A 25,386-nucleotide genomic window follows, 5' to 3' on the forward strand; every position below is an offset into this window, starting at 1 on the left:
AATGGGTCAGCACACAGTAAGTTTGGAAAAACTAAGAACAGATGGACTAAACCCACATATAAAGAACATAGTACCCTGTTACTTCAGAACTCCTATTCCCACGTGTAACAGGACATCCCATAGTATAAATAGAATGTTAGGGCACAAAACGGTCTTAACGAATTAAATAAGGTTTAAGTCACATCACACATCACTTCCAATCATAAGTAAATGAAAGTAAAAAAATTCAGAGAAATCGTTAAATGCGAAAATCAAATAATTTACTCTTGTGTAGTCAATGGGCCAGAGAATAAATGAAAAAAAAATGGAAAATACCTTGAGACTAGTGAGAATGAAATACGAGGACCTAAGCTTACATTATTCAACATGACCGTGTAAGAATACTGTGAGCTTAAAAATGTAACACTAAGTTTATGCTAATCCATACATGATTCAAAACAAGCTTAAAACCTGCTAGATGAGGAATAAATAGCACCTATACCCCCAAATACTAATTATGTCCATATAGATAGTCAAGAGCAAGGCTTCCTAAACTTCACAGCCCCACCCACTTTACACCTGAAAAGTTTTGCACGACTATTGAGGTAAAGGTCTAGAAAATAGGTATATATTCACTGACTCCATATTACAAAACCACTTAAGGCAATTGTCTGCTATACATATCATTTTACCGTGTATTAAAAACTTACTAATAACATGCGCATGCTTGTTAATGTTCACATAAGGACCTGAATCCTGACTGATTGTTTGATATTACAGGACACAGAACATCTTGAATGTTTGTCGAAATGGTTCAATATTTATTTTTATACATCAATTCTGAGAACACCGTTCTTCATAAATACATAGTATAAAGTGCAGGAGTATGTTTACATCCATTTCAGAAATTATGAAAAATTCTGCCCTACTCATAAAACAAAATTCATTGAGGGTTTTCCTTTACATTTTTATATATTTTAATTAAAACATAATTATAACACTCCCCCCTCTGTTTCATCCCTCTAACTACTCCCAAGTTGCCACAACGTTCAGACTGATAGCCTCTTCTTGTGACATTATTATTGCTACATGGGTTTTTTTGCACAAATCTATAAATACAACCTGCTGGGTCCGTTCTGTAGTTTGTGTAGGTACAGTTTCAGGGATACTGTTTGTATTGGATAGCTGATCAGAGAGCTCATCCCTGATAGAGGATAACTCTCTCATTCCCAGCAGTCATCAGTTGTCTTATCCACGGATGTGATCCTGTGAGGTTTGGTTTTCTCTTCCACGTCAATATACTGCTGAGATTGCCACTGTTCAGATTTCGTTTATGCAGACATTTCTAGGAAAGACTGTTTCACAGCCAAACTCCTTGTGTTTCGCTCTTACAGTCTTCCTATCCCCTCTTCTGTGATTTTTGCAGAGCTGTAAATGTGATGCAGAGGAAGCCACTGGGGTAGAGCTGCCCGAGATCTGTCGATGCCTGCATCGTGTCCAGCTGTGGATTCCTGCGATGGTCTCCGTTTTCTGCAAAGACAAACATTCTGATAAGGGGTGATAGTTGCGCTCATCTGTGGGGCTAAGGATAAGATTTAGATTACAGTCAGAAATTAGACGAGTCTGATAAAGCGGTGGGAGTAGAGTCTCTTCTAAGATCTATGACCTCACTAGCCACTGAAGGTGGGCTAGTTTCTAGAAACATGCATGGTATCCCTTCTGTTGAACAGGCTTAAGTGCACGTAGACAGTCATTGGTTACCACCACATGTGACTGCCACTTATACCTTTATGGCTATCTTACCACACTGGTCATTGCCATGATTGGAAGGTGTCACTACTGGGTAGGACTATTAATTGTCCCCCTATCTTGGCATCTTGCATAGTATTTTCTGGTAACCTGGAAATTAGGAAAGAGGCTTTTGGATCAGATCCAGACCAAACACTTTTGTGCAGTAACTGTGCAGTATAGGGGTACAGCAATAGGGGCTTAGTTGCCTCTGAGAGGCAGCCAAGGACAACAACAATAGATTCTATTGTTTTGAGAGTCTCCTGGATTAGCCTGATCAGTCATTCAAATGGGGAAGCCCCATTCTTGGTCCTGAGGTTTTGTTAGTCTATGTTTCTTGTGGGGAAGCACTGTCAGCCCAAGTAGAGTAACTAACTTCCTCTAAGGTGTGTACACATACATGCATGCCCATGTGGGGTGTGTGTGCAGGGTGTGTGTGTGTGTGTGTGTGTGTGTGTGTGTGTGTGTGTGTGTGTGTGTGTTTAGGTAAAATAATAAAATCCTTAAGGTTTTTATCTCTCCCTCCTCCTTCTCCTCTTCACTCTTCTCCTCCTCTTCCTCATCTTCCTCCTTCTGTATTGACGTCTTCATGCTCCCCAAACAACCCTCGACATTTTTCTGTTTCCTGCTTCGTATTACCTACATCCTGCTAGTCCTCTCTCAAGTCTCCCTGACCTGCTATGGCCCCTTTATAATTTCCTGGTTTCTGTAGTACTCCATGTTATATACTCACATCTGAAGATTTGAGCTAGGAACTGCACATAAGAAAGAGTACACAGCACGTGTCTTTCTGGGTCTGGGTTACCTTGCTTAGTATAATCTTTTCTAGGTCCATCTATTTACCTAGCAGAGGTAGCTAATGGAGCCATTGAATGATACTTTTAAAGAAATTCAACTTATCAACTCAAACAGCAATTTCTAAAATTAAATAAGCTAAAGCAACGGAACACAAGGATACACTAATTTGATGTTGAATGCTGAGCGCTAGATGTCTTTTTTTTTGCCCCCAAATTAAATCATTGTCTCTAGAAAAGCAGAAAATTTTGTATGAACAGCACAAACACTGTAATTTATAATACCCACTGGTCTCAAATCTGATCCAGGTGTTTCAGACTGCACTCCTAAGCTTGGCACAGCATGACAGCAAGCAGCAGGGCAAAGTCTGCCTGTGCTCTCAGAACCAAGGCTGTGGTGAAGTCACGTGATGCAGCACAGGCGAGCACTACCAAGAACACCTCGAATTCACTCCACACCTATCTTTGAATTTGCTTTTGGTTGTTGCATACTCAGAAACCTTCCACTGAGGCTGGAGAGAAGGCTCAGCAGTTAAGGCTAGGCTCACAACCAAAGACTTGGAAACCCTTTCACTGTTGGCCAGCTATTGTGACCTCCCCCAAACACACACTAAGTTACATAATTCCATATGGGCTCATAACTCCTAGGTAAGAGGCTGGGTCCTGATCACCTAACCCAGTGGGCTCCGAAACACTGAGATCACTCTTCATTTATCAGATTCCTATAAAACCAATATGGAAATCAAAAACTGTTTATGTTGAGTTGAGATGTCTAGGAGGTTTCCAGATGACAGACAGTACTCGTTAAGCTCCAGATCCCCAACGTCTTGTCTAGTCACAGATCACTTCACTGATAAGCCTGGGTCTGGGGATGAATATGTCCTCATGCTGGAGTACCCAAGAGAGTTGTAATATGGCCCTGTCTCTTCACGTTCTCACTCAGCCCTCTGTGCCTAACTCAGAAGATATCCAGCTAAGCATCAAGGCAATGGAGACAAGGGGACCAGGTGATGACGGGTTATGGAAGGAAGCTTAAGACTCATCATCAGTCAGCTCACATTTCCAGTTTTAGTCATTTCTAATGTCTATTTGTTTCTGTTAGAGAAACAGCAGCCTTTCATTAAAAGAACTTTGGAAATTGCATAAGAGCAGAAGAGGAAAGAAATTATAATTCCATCAGTTATGTACACAACCATTAACATGTGAATGCTTTCTGTCTTTTAATGAATAGATTGCTGGGTTTTTGCTGAACTGTGTTCATTCTGTGTGTTCAATTTTGCATCCTGCTTTTTTCACACTGTTACAGCATAAGCATTTTCCATTTGTAAACAACATTTTCTTTCATGGCTTCACAATATGCTTTGGTGTGGTTGTACTGCATGGAATGGTTTTTTTTCTAATTTTTCACCACTTTTAATAATGTTCAAAAGGATGTGCATATACAGTAGTGAGACCACCTTTTTAATGATGCACCCAAGGAGAAAATATGGAGTCAAAGATTTCTAAGCATTTTCACACATCCTGTCAAATCACTTTCATACTTTATTTAAATGCAATTACATGATGCTTTAAAATTCTAGAAATAAAGATAAAAGTATTTATCATTATTCCTCTGAGGTCTAGAGGCTGACAACTAGTAAGTATTCTGTTATATTCTTTCCCTATCATTTGAATATATATATATATATGTATGTATGTATACACACACACTCACATAGTTACTAAATTAAGACCACTGTAGTCTATAACATATTTGCTCTTAATATAATCATTTGAGAACATAGTCCTATGTCAAAAACTCAGTAGCTAGGAAGATGACTTGACTCAATGAGCAAATTAACTTTTGCACAAGCATGAAGACCTGAGTTCAGATCCCCAGGACCCACATCAAAACCCAGAGAAGTGGCTTCCGCCTGTAATCCCAGTACTATCTAGAATGGCAGAAATTAGGCAAATTCTATGGGCTCACTAGCCATCCAGAAACAGATATTTTTATATTAACTTCAAAAGGCACCTGTTTTGGACAACTAGAAAGCTAAGAAATGCCCAACAACATTCTCCCTGCCCTGACCACCTTTTTCTGCCCCCTGTGGTTTGTGAAAGAGACCTCATCTGGATTGGTTATATTAAAAGTGAGTGTGGATGCCTCCTTTTGACACTTGGGAAATGAGCGAGTAGGGTCCTCTGTTGCAGGAATAAGCCAGAAGACATCTCCAGGACTGGGAGGTCCATACCATCCAGGCACGCCCCCAGATGACAGCTTCCTTCCAGACCCTCCCTCTCTGATTCTTTGCTTGTTGTCTAGCCTGGAAGTTTTTCCTTCTAGAGCAGTGGTTCTCAACCTTCCTAATGCTGTGCCCTTTAATACAGTTCCTCACGTTGTGGTGACCCCCAGCCATAAAATTATTTCTGTTGCTACTTTATAACTGTAATTTTAATACTGTTATGAATCATAGTGTAAACATTTGTGGAGACAGAGGATTACTAAAAGGCTTATGACCCACAGGTTGAAAAGCCCTGCCCTAGAAAAAAAAAGCTCTCAACAAATACAATATCTCAATATCCCTCCCCACTTTGCTTCACTTTGGGATAATTCTGCAAGGACAGCACAGCTTCCAGGTTCTCTGCAAGATCGGTTGGTCTTTATTATAACAAACTAATTTATTTTCTTTTCTTGAATATTTTTTACTTACATTTCAAATGTCATCCCCTTTCCCAATTTCCCCTCCAGAAACCCGCTATCCCATCCCCCTACTTCTATGTGGTTGCTTCCACACACACCCACACACCCATTCCATCCCACCTCCCTACCCTGACAGTCCCCTACACTGGGACATCAAGCCTTCACAGGACCAAGGGCCTCTCTTCCCAATGATGCCTGACAAGGCCATCCTCTGCTACATATGTGGCTGTGTGCTCTAAGGATAGTGGTTTAGTTCCTGGGAGCTCTGGGGAGGTCTGGTTGGTTGGTATTGTTGTTCTTCCTATGGGTTGCAAACCCCTTCAGCAACTTCAGTCCTTTCTCTAACTCCTCCACTGAGGACCCCGTTCTCAGCTCAGTGGTTGGCTGCAAGCATCCGTCTCTCAGGAGACAGCTATATCAGGCTCCTATCAGCATGCATTTCTTGGCATCCCCAATATTGTCTGGGTTTGGGGGCTGTAATATGGGATGGATACCCCAGGTGAAGCAGTCTCTGGATGGCCTTTCCTTCAGTCTCTCCTCCACACCTTGTCTCTGTATTTCCTCCTATGAGTATTTTTGTTCCCCCTTCTAAAATCCCCACTTGCCCAGTCCCCTTTCCTTTACCTCCCTGCAGGTGTTAATCCTACAGCTACCACAGTAAACATACACAAGTGCTTCCAAACACCCACTCTGTTTGCTGCCTGGACTGAAGCTCCAGCCTTACCAATGACTTGATCCATGAGTCAAATGGACATCATTGCTGGGCCTTATTCCCCTAACAGGCAAAGTAGGAAGTTCTATCTTGTCTAGTCACAGCTTCTTACTTTAAATGGATTTATGTGATCTCTGATTTTTTTTAAATCATTTTTATAAAATTCATTGACCAGGAACCAAAGCATTCTTTAGGGTCCTGGTCATTTATGAATGCACATGACCCTGCAGGTCTGGTTCTGTGGTGTAACCCAGAGCCTGTCCCAGGGAAGAGCCTGCCTCAGGGAAGAGCCTCCAGTCTAGTCAGTAAGCACAAACAACTCTTCTCTCCCTGAGAAGGAGGGTTCAGCTGTCAGATATTGGCTACCCTGTTCCTGGGGAGTTATCTGAATGGGGTGCATACTGTAAGACCATCCACACCCAAAGACGTCACATAACAGCCTCTCATTCACAAAGGAGATACATAAGGGGCTCTAAGATTCCCAGAATAAATAAAGGAAACAGAAACCAGGTGCCTAGTAAGTGTGTACCCAGTGTTCTTGTTCTTCTGTGTAGGTTCAGTTACTCCTCACTCCCTATAAGTTGGCCAACACCGTCCCTATTTTACAGGTGAAACCACTATGAAGAACATGTGACAACACGGAGTCACATGTATGTATGTATGTATGTATGTATGTATGTACGTACGTACAAGAGTCAAGGCTACCTTCCCTGGTTTTACCCAACTGCGAGGTACATGCCAGCTCCTGGGCCTGCATCCTCAGTGAGAGCTGGTGTGCACCTGGAGGGCAAGCTACCATCCTTCCCTTTGGAATCCTGAGCACCTGGCAGGGTGTCGATCACTTGTTCTTAAACACACATTTATGACATTAATTACTTAAGCTCTCAACTTCGCCGAGCAGCATTTTCTATTCTGCTATCATACTATCAGCCTTCTTACCTCGCCTCCAAACTTCTCTTAAAATGCTCAACTTTCAGAGGAAACCAAATACAAGAAAAATGGCTCTTCTCTCCTAAATTGCACACTGAATTCAGTATTTCCTTTTTGCAAAATCACTCACCTGTCCTGGTAAGCTAGGGTCCCACCAATTACCCCTAAACTCGGTATGCTTTGGAAAGATGGCTTAAATGCCTTCTTCTTAGCATATCCACAAAAACCATCCGAAGGATATTTGATCATTCAGTGGGACTCAGTGGGACCAATATATGTACTGCTGCTTCCCATGGTACCTCCGCTTTAATAAAGCAGGCTTTATAAACCTCATGAAAGCTATAATTAAATTTATAAGCAGCCTTTCTCACAACTCTAACAAAAGATGTCTAACTGGTGGTGTGCATGTGTATATATTCTGTGTGTGTGTGTGTGTGTGTGTGTGTGTGTGTGTGTGTGTGTGTGTGTGTGTTTAAATCCTGTTCCATAAAGATTATGGCTCCCCCGCTGTTTGGAAAAGATCATCTCACTTGTAACACTAATAACTGGAGCAGGGGAGAAGCTGGCCTGGTGAACGGAATGCACTTCACTGCACATCTTGGCTCAGCTAGAAATCGGAAACAGATGGTCCTTGCGGCTGCTTTCCCACTCGAGCCCGCTCACTGGCAGCCTGTGGTCTTCAGTGGGCTGCTGCTGGCAGTCTGTGACTTGAACATAGTAGGACGTGGCAAAAGAAATCAAATCTTTTCCAATGAGCAGCAAGTTATAATGAAATTTGACAGATATGACATTCTATACCTAACATCTAGTTAGAATATATTAACCTTTTAGTTTTCTTAAGCGCCTTGCATCGAAGTTGTGAATATACTTATTAGAAGCTTGCGTTGCATGTGTTCTCTTTTTTTTTCTTTCTTTCTTTCCTTTTTTTTTCTTCTCATTTTAACAAAGGGCCGAGGGTTTAGCCCAATCTTGGGTGGCAGCTGGCTAACAGAAAAATGCAGAGAGATTAAAAGTCAAGGAACTTCTAAATGGAAACGAGGTGCAAGAGGTGCAAGAGCTGCTACGAAGGGGGAAATACATTCTTTGCAGGACATGGTGGGTAAGTTCCTACTGAAAAAAGAAAGCTTACTTTCTGTATTAAAGATACAGAATATTTCTTTCAAGGACAAAATCTACATGTTTGCATGCAAAACACACAGGCAAAAATATGACTAAACCTAGAGTAGATCATTCAAGAGGAATGGGATTGTCTGGACCCCTTATTTTCTTCAATACTGCTCTTCCTGTTTTGTGAATTTTCTTCCGCCACTCTGCAAGGTGGCCTGCGATACCAGTTTACTAAAGTCCGGACACTTATACCTAGAAATGACATGTACCTGTGCAGATAGCTTTGCCACCTTTGTCAAAAGGAAGGAAGGAGAGAGGTAGGGTAGGAGGGAGGGAGGGAGGGAGGAAAGGAGGAAGGAAGAAAAGAAAGAAATAAGAAAGAAAGAAAGAAAGAAAGAAAGAAAGGAAGGAAGGAAGGAAGAAAGAAAGAGAGAGAAAGAGATAGATAGAAAGAAAGAAAGAAAGAGAGAGAGAGAGAAAGAAAGAAAGAAAGAAAGAAAGAGAGAGAAAGAGATAGAGGGAGAGAGAAAGAAAGGAAGAAAGAAAGAAAGAAAGAAAGAAAGAAAGAAAGAAAGAAAGAAAGAAAGAGAGAGAGAGAGAGAGAGAGAAGAAAGCCTACCTCCCACCCCCACCCCAGGGGCTGGGTGTTTTGTCTGGCTGTAGAAGAACTGACCTCCTGACATTTCTATGGTGACTCTTCCGCCTCACCTATGTCAAACCCTGTGACTGAGACCACAGTCACTTGAACTCAGCGAGGTAGTGCAGTGTGCTGAGCTCTTTGGGGGGATTTTTCCACCTGACTAAAGTTAGAGGAAAGACCTAGGTATTAATAGAACATAATCTCTCTTCAATACAGAACTCGTCTCTTTTCTTTTTTAATGTTAGATGCCCATTTGCCCTCCACTGAACTCTGCAGCCTCAGCAACGCGGCACCTTTATAATCTCAGGATTTCTGAGATTGTAGTGATTCAAGCTAGAGGGGTTTTGAAAGCCCAATGTCTAAATCTACAAAAAGAAATACAATATATCTACTTTCTTGGACTAGGAAAGACATTGGGTGGCATGGTTTTTAGTCAAGCAGATGTAGGTTGAATCTTTCTTATTCTTTTATTTTTAAGGCAAAATTCTGTTTGTAGTTTAGATTAGCCTTTCATGTGCAAGTCTCTCGCCTGCACCTCCTAGGATCACAGATGTTCTGCAACACACCAGAATGGTCTTTGATCTTGGTTAACGTGAATCTTTTGGTAAGACTCTTACCTCTTCGACTCAAATCTGATAAATGAAAATAATATCAACCTTCTAGGACTGTTACATACATTTTAGATGTGTCACCTAAAAGCATTTTAGGAGACGCCTGGCATAGAGCAGGTGCTAAACCTTGTAAGTGACCTCAGAGGTAATACCAGGGGTAAAAAGAACCAAATTCAACCTCAGCGCTTTATCCTCATTCTATTTCCAATTCAAGAACCCTAAATAGGACACTTTGCTGCCCAGCATCTGTTTCTGATCATAAAGTAGGGTTAATAACAAGTCTACCTCATCGGAACCTACCTGGAAAAAAAATACTTAAGGCTCTTGGAACATCGCCTGGCTGAGAGGAAACACTGGATAAACGTTAGCTGTTATTACATACTGCGTTCAAGTCACGTGCTCTTGTCGAGTTTCACATTTCCAAGGGTCCTGGAAACAAAGCTTAAAAGGAGAGGGAAATGCGTTTAATTGCTGGCACTACAGAAATGCTATTTAATGGATGGATGAATGGATAAAAGGCATATGTTCATCAAAGACAGGTGGTAATACAGCCAGTCTATCTGAAGTAGACACAGAAGGATGGTAGAGATAAAACAGGCCGGGGAGTCAAAGAGCTGCAGATCCCTGCAGAATGGGACTCTGACCCAGACCATGTACTAAGAGGGGAAACAACATGAACAAAATATACAGAGGAATCTGAAGAACCATGAGGCTGCAACTGGCTCTCCAGGTGGGCAGACCTCCCTGTCTTCTTAACACATTGACCTAACCACCGGGAGGACCTCCTACCATTCCCAAAGCCCTTGTAAGAAAGAAAGACACAATCCTGCTGTGTGAATCTCAACTTGAAGATGGGAAGACAGGTTGAAATACATGACTTTAAGAGTAGGTATTAGTATCAGAGCTGTATTGGACTGAGGCTCAGCCTCACAGTCCAGGACCATAGGATGGGAAAGCAGACTATTTCTCAAGACAGGAGCAGCATGAAAGAAACAGAGCAGTGATGACAGCACAGTACTTGTCATGAGTAGGAAGTATGCAGTGGAGGAACATTTTTGCACATAACTACATATATACACATACCTACACATACAGAGACATGCCTACAAAAGTTATGTTCTTTGTTTTCCTAATTGGTATAGGCCACAAAATATCAGAGAGGTTAATTAAACTAGGAGAGGACACAAAGTCAGTAACCCTCAGAGCAGGCTATGAGACTTCAGAAACAATACTCTCAACCATTCTGCTACGCAAGCCTCCGAAAAGCATTACCACCCCCTTACACACTGCCCTGTAGTAGCACAGAACCAGAACTTCCCATCAGTGTTGTACACCTGTTGACGGCAGCCTTGAAGGGCTGTACCCCAGTGCACTGGAAGAAGGACCCAGCTACAAGTCCTGTGCTCTGGGATTCTTGGTTGGTTGGTTGGTTTTCTATAACACAAAGGATTTCAGTTGGACACTTTGTGATGGCCAGAGCACATTTAGGAGGCCAGGGGCACTTGGTCTAAGACTTCCTCTGGTGGTTCATTTCCTTCCGGGTGCCTCTCCTTATCACCTGGGCCTTACTCTGTCTCCTGGTTACACAGCAAGGGGATTCCACTTCTTATAAGACAGTGTCAAGGAAAGAAAAGAAAAAGCCCAGACTCCCCGGCTTGTTTCCCAATGGGAAACGCTGCTGCCTTCGCCTCTGAGCCACTCACTCACATGCATGGAGAAGTGTTCAAATGACAAGAGCTAAATTCAAACCATGTAGCCGCTTTCTGCTATTTTTTTCCCCCTGACTGAAGGCAAACCATTTAGATGTTTGTTTCCAAAAAGGCATCTGTCAGCAATCAAAGAGGGAAAAATGCATAAGGCAGTGCAATTGTTTGGGGTAGCATTTCCTGGATCATGTTAAATGCTTGAATTGTTCCCCATTATGCTCACCAAATAATTTTATTTCCCACAATAATTGCAATATTTAACATGTTTTATTTAATCTTGTTTTAAGGCTATTAACAACGGGCCACACCGTGAAAAGACTGCTATCTGAGGAAGGACAGCTTCCAGCAGGCTTTTAGTGGACAATGATAATGTTAAATGTATCTAATTGTTCTAGATTTAAAACTGTTATCCAAAAATATCTAACATTTCTTTGTTCAAGATTACTGTGTTATCTACCACAAAGTCCTCTCGGGTTTTCCATCATTCACAAAATGAAATCTGGATGCCAGTTTAGGTGGTGCCCCATTCATTCATAAATAATGGGCAAGCCTAGGACAATCGGAATCCTGGAAATGCTGTGCTTCAGAGGACACATGTCTCCAACTTCAGAGGTTTCTGACAGACACACTTAGACAGAAAAATGCTGCAGCCTAACAAGTGCGTGTGTCTGTGCACCCTCCTGCAGGAGAGGAAGCTGGATAGGATTCAGTGGGACAAGGGGCATGAGGAGCAGAATGGGTAGAACGACAGTTGGATTCAAAGACAGAGCTCTGCTTCCTTTTCCTATTCCTTTGCGGGGGGGGGGGGGCAGGGTCAAGTTGCTATTTTACGTGATACATAGAATTTACAAATTCTTGCCTTGTCTTTCTCCAGATGGCCATTTTCATAACACTGCAATTGCACAAGGCTGCGGGGGATCTGGTCGGGAAAGTTGGGGTGTGTTTCTGAAAGAGCATGTGTCCCTCAGGGGACACTTACTGGGCTATCACAGGCTCCTTAGATCTGAGACTAAGGGCAAACAAACACAGAGAACCCCCCAGAGATCGAGAGTAATCCTCCTAGCCCCGTGTTATTGGAAGATTACAATGGGGGGTGAAGAAGAGGAGGAAATGCCCGATTTATTGTATGTTCACCCCTAAATACAGCCTGGGAGCCATGCTTGAAATGAGAAAACGCCTCTGGCTTGAAAGGATTAATAATTACTTTACTGAAATTATTTTGGTCAAAAAAGAGCTAACTGCTGTATTACTGCAACGCTGAATTATTAAATGATGACGGTGACAATGACAACAACTCCTATTACTATTAAGGAGTGGCCCATAAATGAAAAGCAAAAAGGCACCAAAGTTAACATCTTTGCAACTTAACGACCTGAACCAAAGTTACCAAAGCATAATTAGGTTGAAAATATGCCTGGGAAAAATTCATTAGCTAGTTACACTGGTAAAACCACAACTCTTCAACGATCATAGTTGGTCCCTGTGAGAAAGAGTAAATCATTTCTCCCAGGCCCTGAGGTACCCACTTGAAGGCCTCTCGGTACAGAAATGTAGAATATCACCAGTGGGAACTTGGGAACCGCACGGTTGCTCATCTTCCAAACAAAACTCAGGAAGAGTTTTCAGTGTTGCTCTCACACAGGTGTTAGCTCCAGTCCCAGGCCAGCTCAGCTCACAGGAATGACAGCTACAAACACAAGTGACCAAACACAAGAGACTCTGGTCACTTCCTGTTCCCCATCAGTCTTCACTAAGTGGCTTGAATTCATTAGCTGTCTAGAGTTTTTCCCACTTAAAATATTTATTTTTCTAGTGTTTCTTATAGATAGGTCCCTGTTATTATGGTGGGTTTTTTTTCAGGCCAAAAAAATATTGCTTAACTTAAAATCCCTACAAACGAGATGGCTAGGTTACAGTATGATGGGAATAAGAGTTAAATTTTCCTGATTGAGGAGACTCTTATATCAAATTTAACCTGAATTGTGCAAAAATGAATTGATAATGACTGCTTACTTTATTTATAAAGATTGGAGATGTCCAGAATTCATTTTAACAGCATCAAAAAAAATATAGCGATATAGCCTAGTGTTGGCTAGAACACATGCTGCACCAGCAATGTAGTAATTTACTCCCATGAAAACACAACGAAACACAGTGCCAACTGAACCAGAAAGCAAGGGACTCCGAGGCTGGCATCCTGTATTTAGGTTCTTTCATAACCAAATTAACTAATGAATTAATTAAAAAAATTTTAAAAAACGACCATCAATAACCAAAACCACAAACAAGGTATAGAAAGAGAAATATTTTTCCCCTGGAATTTTTTTTTTCTCCTTGGAAAACCTGTTCGGTTATTCCCAGATTTAGTTTTTAGACTCTTTGCTTTGCTTCTAAGGGAGATGTGTAACACAGCAAAACCTAACCAACAAACACTTTCTAAAATGCACAGCTCACGATCTTGAGGAGAGCGGCTGTGAAAAACAGATACTGAATCAGACTCAGAGTCTGAGTTGGGGGAGGGAAAACACCCCAAACGTTGCATGATAGTCTTTAAGCAGTCCCATCTGTCAGGCAGAAATTTTAGGCTAATAGCCTGTGGCGATCTCCCTCCGCAGTCCACTACCTGCCTTTGTCCTATTAAATCTCTTTATTCTCCTTAAAAAAAAAAAAAAGCGGGGGGTGGGGGGGTGTTGTTGGAAGGAAAGGAAAAACCTTGCAGACCAAAATCATCTGAGTGATGAAGCCCTAATTTTAACCACCTCCCTTTGATGTGTAGCAGTGGGCTCTTGTTTTAAAGAGAGAGAAGGGAAGACAGTTCTAGCAGCAGACTCCTCATCTCCACTTCACCTTGCCACTGGGTCTGGGAGAGATTGGTTCATTGTCAAGGAGATTTTTTTTTACCCATGATTCCATATGGTATGGACCGGACTACATGTTGCCCCACATGCCACTGCAAATGTTTTCTCAATTAGGTGTCTTATCTCCCGTGAGTTAGCATCAGATGAAGCTTGCTGACAGCGTAATGGCAGGGAAAGCTTCCGACGGCTCCATCAAATGGCAGCTTTGCTACGACATCTCGGCCAGAACTTGGTGGATGGTGAGTTGGCAGCCGGGACTGCCTTTTTTTTTTCCTCCCCCCCCCCTTTTCTACTTTCCCTCCCTCTTTGACAAAATGTCCCAGACCTCACATTCATCAAACTCACATTTGATTTTTTACACTCTTCAGTGAGGCTGCCTCACACTGCTTCCTCCTGCCACCCTCCCTCTCTCTGCCACTCTGCAACTGGAGTTCCCAGGAATGCTTGCCCTTGTTTTCCATGGGACGGTATTTGGTGTTTGTTTGGTTTTATATATATATTAAAAATATTTTTAAGACTGTCAAAAGTTTTAAGGTGGAATTCTGTATTTTAGCTATGGATGGCTGCAGATTAAAAAAAAAAAGCTGTTTGTCCTGCCCCTTGGGTTTTGTGTCCTGTGTCTAGCCTCACACCCTCTTCACTTTTGATTTTGGAGAACTGTGGGGTGCATGGTTCTCCTTGGCTGTGAAATTTTTCTAGGGGTGCATAACAAGCACTGGTGAAAAGCAAATCCTGCCTGTGAGAATCCTTTCATGCCCCAGTCATTGGAATGCCTCAAGTCACCTGTGAGAGTACTCTAAGGCTCCATTCCTCTTCTTCCTCAGGGGACCATGGCTCTCACATCTAACTTTTCCATGTCTGTTTATGTCGGAGCAGACCTTCCGTTTCTTAGAACCACCAACTTTGAGTGGAACAGACCCACACACCCTTTCTTTCCATTACCCTGGGTACAAGAAAGTTTAAGGAACTCCTAACTTGTAGCTGCAGAATGAGTTAACTCACATGTCATGGTCAACCAGGCCAGACAACCTTTGACTTCTGGGATCTATAAGAGCTGGAGTGAAGTGGGAGGATGTACAATAGCTCATTGTCACAGGAAACGCTCGTCCTGTGAGGAAGAGAGTCCCAGAATCATTGCTGTCCTCGTTAGGGTGGTGTCCGTTAAGGATTAATTCGTTAGCACTGCATTCCTAGTTTTCTGTAATTATTATTCTTACAGCAAGCGTGAATTCTTCCAGGGAGTGAAAAGAAAAGTTTGCTGCCAGGACAATGAATGTATTATCCGTTCCTAACTGGACCGTGAACTTCAGCTCATTTCACATAGATATCAGTTTAAGAAAAGGAGAGTGTGTGTGATGTTGAAGGGGGAGCCTGGCGAATGGAATTACAAAACAGGGCATGGTGGCACTGTACGATCTACAGAAAAAGTACTCTCCCTTCCCGGACAAACGGTGCTGTCATTTTGGCAAGACGTAGGAATTCGGAAGACTGAGACTATTAAAAGTGAACTACTGCAGGATTCTATTCGTCTGCTGCCTGGGATTCAGTATGTCCATCCCAAGGACTTGAGTAAAAGTAGTTGTGGGTATGTGTGTACTTGTATATTTTTCTCTCGTAATTTCTTAACGTAGACGTCAGAAACTTTACCAGTGGCTGCCGAGCAATATCACAGAGCGCTTTCGGGTAATGAGACTTGCAATTCTCTATCTGTTACGACCCTGAACCTGTATTCAAGGCATTTATTTTCCCATTAGACTTTCTGCCAGCAAGAACAAGGTTTGCTTGTATGAGACGGTCATATTGCTTCGATTCACACAGCTTGTTAAGCACTACAAATGAATTTACTGATTAGATTGGCAATTATTTTCTACGCTAAGTTGTAAGCTTGAAAAAGAAAAAGAAAAAAAAAAAGCTGTCCTGATGCCATGCTCTCGGGAAAAACACTCCTTTTCCTTACTGGACTTCAGGAGATCCTAGATTTTATAGACTGTTAATGGTAAATTGTGTCATCTTTTCTTATTTCTTGCAAGTATCACCAAGTGCCTCTCTCTCTCTCTCTCTCTCTCTCTCTCTCTCTCTCTCTCTCCCTTATTTGGGGAACTGTAATTTCTTTCCTGTAAAGTTTACTTGGAAGTTGCTCTTCATCTAAAATTATTTTACAGATGTTTTACCACAGGGGATATAATGTATAAAAGTGGTGGGAACACTTAGCAATGCATTTGACTAAAGATAAACAATACAGAAAGCCCGCACGCTGCTATTTAGGCTGCACACTGAAAAGAAGTTCCTCGGGACTTCAGTGCCTCTTGATGTTTGCTTTGAAAGGGGGTGAGAAATCTACAGGCTCTTTAGAGAAGTTGTAGAAAATACCGTAGGGAAGAAATCAAAATTTTAGTTCCCTCAAGGGCAATTGTACACCATAGAATTTTAGACCTACCAGTTACAAATAATTCTGATGTAAACTTCCCATTTGGGGGTGGAAAGCTAAGGAAAACCTTTGCTGAAGGGTGAAACAACTACTGAAAAGAATATAATTTTTTTACCTTTTATATTTTTTTAGTTCTCGTTCCCTGAATAGCCCTTACTCCTCCCTCAAGATTGCCACCTTACTAACCCGAACAATTTTTCCAAAATGGGAAAAACAAAACAAAACAAAACAAAACAAAACAAAACAGGTAACTCCTTGTTTGCATGGCTCCTCTCGCAAAAGACAGTTGAAGATCTGAAGTTCACATTAAAGACAAATAAAGCTTTAAAATTACCTCCTGTGTCATCTGGTTGCTCAGACTCCCGGCTCATAGTGGGAACCTCCGGCTTGGTCCTCCCAGCATACAAAGGCAACTCAGTGAATGCCCCCTCCGCCCATGGAGACTCCCTCAGCTGCCAGCTCTGGGTTATGCGATTTTGCTTTTTAATGAATCGTAAACAATTTGTATGGCAAATGAGTTTGTTTGTTTTAGTTTGGGGCATGTGCTGAGCCAGGCTGTGAGGGGTCATCACCTATTCCAGGATTTAGGTGCAAATGGGTGGAGCTCTGGGTCACTTTTTAATTTTTTTTCTAAATAATAAAGACACACTAGGATCAAAGAAACCGGTCAATAAAAGATTTAGGATAACGACCCCTCTCCCCTTCCTTTTCCTCCCTTCCCCCCCATAACTGCCCTAGCTTACAGTGGAGTTCTGTGCCCTTTCTAATAACTAACTGGAAATCATTTGCATGAAGCAGCCATCACTTCTTTTGGGTGTGAGTTTTAGCCTTGTCTTTACTTCCACTTAAAAAACAGTTTCTTCATGATGAAAAGTACTGAGGTGGGACATCGCTAGCCATCCCCCCTCCAGGTTAGAAGTTAACACTTTCCCAAAGGGTATTGGATATAAGAAATTAGAAATGTAATTTCTACATGAAAATGGTGCAAAGAAAACTACACGGGACACCCCAGCATCTAATGAAAACTTTTACTCAAAGCCACCAAGTTGTAAACAACTCAGAGGTTGACAGGCAACTGGGTTCGAGCATGCACATTCTAACAGTAATTACCTTTGGCACGGCCACTTATGAGAAATCTTTTGATATCTGAGCCACTTCTCTAATGCTTTAATCATGTAAATCAAGAAATAGATATTGAGTGTCAACTTCATCTCGCTGTGTTGTGACATCTCTAGTTGAAACTTTCCGACAGAAAACTAAAGAGAGTACTTCAAAATTTTTCTTCACTCCAAATGAATCTGAAATGCCTCAAATGCGAATGTATGCTCCAGAAGGGACTCTCATCCATTAAAACACCTCCATTCTCCCCAGACAGCTTCAAAACGAAGGCAGAATAATTCTTCTTCTGGTCACACTAATTTAGCGACAAGGGTTGGTTATGGGAAAATTTGTTTGTGAATTTCAAAATACACTTGTCTTTTTTCTATCGTTCAGATTTAAGATTTATGATGACTAAAAATGAAACAAACAAACAAAAAAAGTCCTGGGTGATTCTGCTATTATCCAGGCCAAGTTCCTGACGATTTATTTTTTGACAAATTTTTCTTTTGAGAAATTAACACATTAGTTTTCTATCAATAATTGTTGTTTAATCTAATTGTTTACAACTCAAACTTGGTATAACAGGAACATGCTTGGACAAGAAGGATCTGGTATGCCTTGCGGTATGAATATGTTTTCTAAATATGCATGCAAAAACATGTTTCTGCAAAATACTGCTTTATTCTGTTTACCAATTAGAAGCCATCATGTGCAAGTCTACTTCCACAATGGCTGGCAGCTTCGTGTTCGTGGAAACCCCTTGCCTGTGTTTGCCTGAATTCATGTCGTGAGCCGAATTTCCCATTTCAACTTTTGAATGCTAATTGTCAACTGAACAACTTCTCCAAATGCCCGTTTTCTGCACACCCTCGAAGATAATGCCTAATGAAGATTTTCCTAGGAATTGGCACCAGCCCTTTCAACATAATGACTGAAATAACTTAGAAATTGCCAAATAAATGAAAATAATTGCAATAAATGAAAAGATTCAAAACGAACAGAACCGGGTAATAATAAAGCACAAGACAGTCTCAGTACCTGGGCTATTTTTAGGAAAGTCCATGGCAAACCTATTTATAGACCTTGAATTGGATGCATTTACATGCTCTTTTAAAATATATTTATACAGCAAGTGGCTTGATCTGAGCTAATTATCAAATGATCAGCTTTAAGTATCAGCCACCCTTGTAAATATACGTAACCATATCATGTCTAAGAATATCCACCAATCTCAGATGTTTCTATGCCCTCCAAACATTCCTTTTCTCTCAGTAATAGATTCTAAGAAAACTCCAAATGAGGGAGGGTTGGGCTTTTTTCTTCCACATACATTAAGAATGTATCCTTATCGTTTTCTCTGAGGTCAGCCCTGTGCAACTGCTTTTCAAATGCAATTCACTGTTCTTAGAGAGAAGCAAATACATTAGACTAGGTCCTTTTTTTCTCCTTAAATCTAATTAGGATCCAAATGTGCTTCATTCGGAAATGTGATTGGCTGCTTAAGCTAGCCTCTACTCTTCTGCTATCGTTCTAAAAAATCTTGATTTCCTGTTGTTACGGTCATGTTTCTCCTGTGAACTTTAGACAGTGAAATAAATGCTTTGTCCTTCCTTATTTTCTAGTTGAGTTTCCTTCACCTGTCCTGAATATTGTCAGGAGTGTTTCTAATTTAAAACCAAGAGAATCAGGGGCTGATTAGAAGACAGGAAATTGGAGGATTAAGCTGTCTGGTTACACTTCCTTTACTTATCAGCACTCAGTAACTCACTCTAGATTGCGAACTCAACGGGACAGTTTTTACAATTCATTGTTCTTTCTGGGTGCTTGCATACATACACGGAGGATGTGTGATGGCCCATGCACACCCACAAGTGTGCAAATGTCTGTGTGCACTTGTGAGTATGGCGAGGAAAGAATCTGCAGCTGGGAGTTGTGAGTGGACACTTTTAAGTGAACCAAAGGGAGGCTTATAATAGAGGCACGAAAGTTCGCATAAAGACTGACATACCAGGGCAGTTCTGTGAAGTCAAGTAAAGAATGGAAGGCTATGAAGGAAAGGGCAAGGGACGCTAATTTGGAAGTTAGAACTAGACGCTGGTAGCCCCTATGCTGTTCCTCTCTCAGAGTTCGACTCAGAGTTGCCAGCACTTATATCAAATAGAGAAGTAACTCAAAACAAGTGAACGAGTCAATCTAACAGGATTCCCGAGGCCACTTTGGGATCCCCTTGCCTCCAGAGAAGAATGGATTCTTTCTTCTTGTGACAGCAAGTCTGCGTGCTGCAGAAGGCGTATATTATGAGATAGATGCAAGTCAGGGAATGAAACGGTAGATTGGGACAAGAGTATAAAGGTTTGTCTTATGTCATCCAATCACCCAAAATTAATGACACAACACAAGTAAACTGATCTTGCAGATTTTTACTGTGCCGTGTATATTTGCGGGGCTGCGTTCTAGAAGCCAGACTTAAAAGACCCTCTTTTGACCTCATTCAACCCACTGCCTTGCCCTGAATAAGAATTGACTAGTTTGATTTTAGAGAGTTCTTGGTGGCTATGTAAGTTTTACCCCTCTTGTACTACAGAACAGTAGAGGATGAAGTGCACAGGAAAGTATGGTGTGACAAGAGCAGGTGATTGGTTAACTGGTAAAGGAGGAGTTAAACTTAAGGGTTTGTTCAGAGGGTCCTCCACCCTTCCCTGTGTGCACCACTGACCAGGCCCAAAGGTCAACTGTTGTTTCTGTTCACAGGTAGAAAGGAGTCCCTCAGTATCTAGTTGAATATTCCACCCTCACAGGTAACACAGACTGATGTCTGTCTGGTAGATATATGTTTGAATATTTTTTATTAAATCCCATCACAACCTACTTTACACCGAAAAGAAGCAAGGTTAACAAAGGCTACCCATCACCCAAGAAAATGCACAAACTAAAGACAAGCCACCTCGTCTATAGAGTCCACTTGTTTACTTTAAACCCACTCGTCTTCGGTAAGTTAATAATTAGAACATTAGGTCACCGAGACCACCCATTTATAGAGGCACAAGTCTGTTCTCTGTAGAGGGACAAAGCTTATAATGTGTCAGGAGGAAGAACAGGACAGCAGTCTTGTGACGTCACTCCTGATAAGAAAGTGAGCTATCTCCCTGTTGTCTGACAGGGAGCTTCAGTGCTATTGAGCAGGCTAAGCAACTGTGAAAGACGCGCCAGGCCTGATGCATAAATCTCCTATGTTTAAGTTCTTGAAGGATGGCACAAACATTTTTTTCTGTTATTTAATATCCATTTAGTAGATATTTCACCTCAGTTTTCAGTGGATGGTGCCATTCTTCAAAAAGCCTTTTTTTTCCCACAGAAAAACATTTATTCTTTCCTCTCATTTCTCTTCACGCCCCCCCCCCCATTTCTCATAAGCACAAATGATAACATAGAATAATGGTGCTGAAAATTAGGGTTAGATAGTTTTCGTTGCCACAGATTTTCTAACTAAAGGTTTGCTCCAAACCAGAGTTTTCAATAAGAAAGGACACATGTGGGTTCTATATGTCTAGTGTCTATAATCTTGATATACTTACTACAAACACCTGTGTTCCAGATAACCGCTGACTATGAACGATACATCCCCAATCAAGCTCTTTTTCCTTTTCTTTCTTTTCTTTTCATTTCTTTCCTTTTCTCTCTCTGTCTCTCTGTTTCTGTTCCCTCCCCCCCCTCTCTCTCTTTCTCTGGTACCATGTATATAGAATATTTATTCCTTGTAATCCAAGACTTTTGTATGTGTGATTCTTGATATGCACATGCTGTTGCCAAGTTGGCTGTTTTAGATGGTTAAGAACAGGGAATAAGGACCAGGTCAAAAGTGGAAATGAATGACCCCAGGGAGAGCAGCCTGCTTAGTCATGATGCATGGGGAAAGCCAGGACATCAAAGCCAAATCTGGCACTTGACACAAGTCGCTGAGTCACATTAAAGCACAGATCCCTACACAACTGGTGTATGGACAAGCCTACACCATCTAGGTGACGGTCGCACGTAAGTTTCCAGGACAGCCCTGCCTGCTGCTCATCCTCAAATTCTTCAACCACCTACCCCACAGATGTGAATCCTTTACTCGTGCTAATGAAATGACTTAGCAGCTGGATTTCATAAACCGCCTTTAGATGCCAAAAAGATAAACATTGTCAACTAAATAATTGATTTCATCCATTTATTTAAGAAGCAATTAAAATCAGCATACATTGTTCTGGCTTTCTTATTTCAAGAAAACAGTGATCTCACTTCTCATTTTGTAACTGTGTGGGAAGCAACCTGTTAGCAGGTGTCACAGGCAGTATTCCCTCCTCATAAACAGTGAGGAATGAGTGAACAGCACATTGCCCAACACTCAGGTCACAAAGTCTACACAGTATTGTTGATAGGCCTTTTAAAAAGGAAATATGAAATAATTTAAACAGTTATAGAAGGGGCTGCTAGAACTTCTCAGCAAGAAGTCAAGAAATAAGCCTAAATACACAAAGTAACAAATATAACTCTTTCCTAATCAACATCTGGGCTAAGGAATCCTGTGAGGAATCAGTGGGTCTGGGAGAGCTGGAAAGCAATTTCTATTTGTCACTAAATACAGCACACACAGCCCATTAGTAACCACACAGAATATTTCTGCTACCTGGGATTTGTTGTTCTGGGTGTGCACCATAGATCGGAAGACAGAATGAGATTCTAGCATCGAAGAGTTTCACTGGACAAAACAGCAAGCAACTTAAAGGCAAATACTCTGGGGAAAAGGTCCCAGCCCTGCAAAAGACACAACAGACTAAACCAATGGCATCTGAGCCTCTTCTCCAGCAGTTTGTTGTAGGTAGAATGTAGTCAGAGGACTGGCAAGTAGCAAAAATAAGAAAGGGAGCCCTCGGGCAAGAAGAGCACTACAGATCATGCAGGTGCGAGATATTGGAAGAAGTGCACGGAAGGCAGAAAGGAAGTCTGGGTGCTATAGATCGCCAGGCCCACTCTGGTCACTCCACTATGGCCTTGTATTTACAAAAGAGCGTTGACATCCCCACTGGGCTGTGATGTTAGAAACCAGAGTATGAGGTGGGGGATTCCTTAAGCACTCAGGCTAAACAATATGTCCATTTTCTCCACCCAGCAAATTCCACCCCTCTTTCGATGCCCAGGGAGCTCCTTTGTGGAGTTTTTCTCTGGTCTCAGAGGAAAAATGTTTCCCAGGTACTCTTGCTCAGAAAATCCCATCAGTAATGAAACCAGGTTGGAATGTTTTGATTAGTTCTCTATGACTATGGTGTTTCTTTAATATCAGAGTCTAGGCCTCCAGCTTCATAGCCCCAGTATCTAGCCTGTGCCATGGACGTAAAAGAACCATAGTTCAGGAAGAGATACTGAAAATGCATGCACCGTAGGAGCCAATGAACCTCTGTGATGTCCCAGAAAGAGATCTTCACCAGACTTCTGTTTTTTCACCCCCTTATCCAACCTCTCTCTACCTTTGGCAGCTTCTTATGTCTGTGGGGTTCACGAGCACTTTGCATAAGGTTGAGTGTCATTTGCATTCGTTGTACCAGTGAGAAAACTGAGTCCTTGTTAAGATGAGGAGGCCAATAAGAAGTTTGAGAAACAAAGCTGTATCTGTCAGCCCTTCCTTGCAATGGGACCAATAAGCCCAGCACTCTCATGCAAGATCAAAAGACGATGGTCTGTGACCACATTAGTAAATGAATACAGATTTCATCCCATTTTCCAGAGAATACTGGAGCCCAAGGGTCAAAGTTCCTCTAAACTCAAACTCATCCCAAAGCCCAGGTTACAGTCACCGTTCTATGAAATAACCATTAGGTCTCAGAGAACAGGGCATTTTTTTTTTTCAAGAAAATCAAGCAATCGCTTCCTCCTCCTCTGAGTGACAGGCTTGCAAGAGATTTTTCTCTTTTGTTTTCTATTTTCTTTCTCCTTTTGTTTGTTCTTTCATCTCTTTTGAAATAAGCATGTATTATTGACTTATAAAAATGTTATTTTGATGTGGAGAGATGGCTTAGCTATTAAATTTACTTTCCTGACAAGCATGAGGACATGAGTTTAGATCCCCAGAAGTGATATAAAATTAGCGTGCACCTATAATCTTGGCACCACGAAATGAAAACAGGAGAATTCCTTTGGCTGGCTGATCATCCAGTCTAGCCAAATTAGTGAACTCCAAGGTTTGGTGAGAGACTGTGACTCAGAAATTAAGGTGGATAGCAACTGAGGAAAACCCACAATATCAGCCTCCAGCCTCCATTCACACACACACACACACACACACACACCTCCCCCACATACACACAAATATACACAAACATGCATGTGTGAACACAGACACAAATTAAGATTTAACAATATCACAATCACTAAAAATATGTTCCTCGTAGACCTCAGAAGAATGGCAAGCCAGCCGATAGTGCGCGTAAGCATCTGAGCGCTTGAAAATGGAGTATGACCAAGTATGTTAAAGTCACAATGCCTGATTCCTTCACCGCATCCTTCACTAACTTGTTTGTGTAAGGTTGCCCTTCTTAGACTGAGGTGTGTAGTTCTTCCCAGTCCCTAGTGAAGCAGCTGCCAAAAGCACAGACCTCAGACTCAAGCTGGCCCTGGAGAAAATGCATGACGAGGGATAGACAGTGCCTAGAAACATTCTAAATGCATCTGCATCTTCAAAGTGGACACACAACTGGCACTGTTGTGGGGTTTAATAGAATAGTGCACGTTGCACAAGCCAGAAAACCTAAGAGGATCCTGACCCTTCCTCTTGTTTCTCTACCTCAAGATAGAGCCCATTACATTTATCTCCTATGTAATTCCTAAATACTCCATCCACCACTGTCTCCCAGTCTGAGCTGCCATCTTGACTGGCCAGCATTACCACAATAGCTTCCTCACTGGTCTTGCCACATCTATCTTTGCCTCCTGCGATTATTCTTCACATTGAAGGCTAAAGGATCTTTTCAGAAGCAGGTCATCTGTCATCTCAATGGATTGCCCTTGCTTTTAGAGAAAGAGAAAAACCCCTCAAGAGGCCTGCATGCTTTCACCTCTCTAAGCCTGACTCAGGCCATTCTTCTCCCTGAAAGGCTTCATCCCTGAAACTGAACTGCTGTCACTTCTTCAAACTCTCAGCACCTCAGATGCTGGAGACATTCTTCTCCTTTCCCTAGAAAACGATACTCTCTGTGGTTAGCCTTCTAACTACCATTCTCAGTACACACACATTTTTCTTAGGATGCCCCAACCCCCAACACATACACACCCAAAACCTGTGTCAGAGGTTTCTAAGTCTGTGTTGTGGGATCTCAGGGCACTCCAGACCTTGATACATACACAAATAGAACACTGTTTACATTTGGAAATGTGTGACTGTTTAATGCCCTCTCCCCTCCACCCTACCATAAGCTCCGTGAGAGACAAGATGTTGCTCATACATGTTTTCTTGCCTCCAGGAAAGTGTCTGGCATGATAGTAGGTTGTGGAGAGATGTTTATTGATCTAGTCAGCAAGTGGGTGGGAGAATGCACACTAATGTTAACTACTGCTACTATAAATAATATTTCCACACAGAGAAATATATTTATTTACCAACGGACAAAGTCTTATATGTACTTAAAATTCATTTCTAATAGAATAGCAATTAGAAACTCAAGGTAATATCTTGCATTTGAGACCTGGCTGTGCCAGGACCACACCTTGGCTGCCAGAGTGCCCACAAATGGCTGTTGAGGGTTCAGCAAGTACATGATATGATGTCATTTGCAAGGCATTTGGCAAACGGTAAACATTTAGTGTTTGATTATTGCTATTAAAAATATTAATAGTCCCAAATCTTCCTCTCATAATCTGTGTGGAGTTTGCAGTCCCCCTCAAACTCTCTGGTTGTCAGTTACGTCACCTTAGCAGTGGCAGTGGCAGTCTCTCTCTATAAAGTCCAGGCGCTGTGTGAACACACAGGCTAATTATCTGACAGAAAACCCTTCTTGAAGATCATGAAATTTCACAAAC

General features: G+C 41.7%; 1 protein-coding gene and 2 long non-coding RNA genes across 6 annotated transcripts in view; 2 read left to right on the forward strand and 1 right to left on the reverse strand.

Moving 5' to 3' along the window:
• Nucleotides 1-777: 777 nt before the first annotated feature.
• LOC102553524 (uncharacterized) lies at nt 778-16,914 on the reverse strand. Of its 2 annotated transcripts, none has more exons than XR_010066549.1 (4): nt 16,571-16,914; nt 12,477-12,637; nt 7,711-9,265; nt 778-1,509 (listed from the first exon to the last, which is right to left on the reverse strand). It is a non-coding gene; the product is annotated as an uncharacterized LOC102553524 (long non-coding RNA). The 2 variants fall into 2 exon arrangements; XR_010066548.1 differs by having other exon boundaries at nt 7,711-9,685.
• Nucleotides 13,628-25,386, forward strand: part of Nfia (nuclear factor I/A) — a 538,386-nt gene continuing 526,627 nt past the window's right edge. For 2 of the 3 annotated variants that reach the window (XM_063287181.1, XM_063287183.1), the window contains exon 1: nt 13,736-14,047. In XM_063287181.1, the coding sequence (XP_063143251.1) occupies nt 13,952-14,047 (96 nt within the window). In that variant the 5' untranslated portion in view covers nt 13,736-13,951. Of the gene's footprint in view, nt 14,048-25,386 lie in introns of all 3 variants that reach the window. The other variant, XM_063287182.1, reaches the window with a different exon arrangement.
• LOC120103115 (uncharacterized) lies at nt 14,056-18,951 on the forward strand. The gene is made up of 2 exons (XR_005505187.2): nt 14,056-15,393; nt 18,037-18,951. It is a non-coding gene; the product is annotated as an uncharacterized LOC120103115 (long non-coding RNA).

This window comes from Rattus norvegicus, chromosome 5 (genome assembly GCF_036323735.1).
Source record: "Rattus norvegicus strain BN/NHsdMcwi chromosome 5, GRCr8, whole genome shotgun sequence".
Taxonomy (NCBI): Eukaryota; Metazoa; Chordata; class Mammalia; order Rodentia; family Muridae; genus Rattus; species Rattus norvegicus.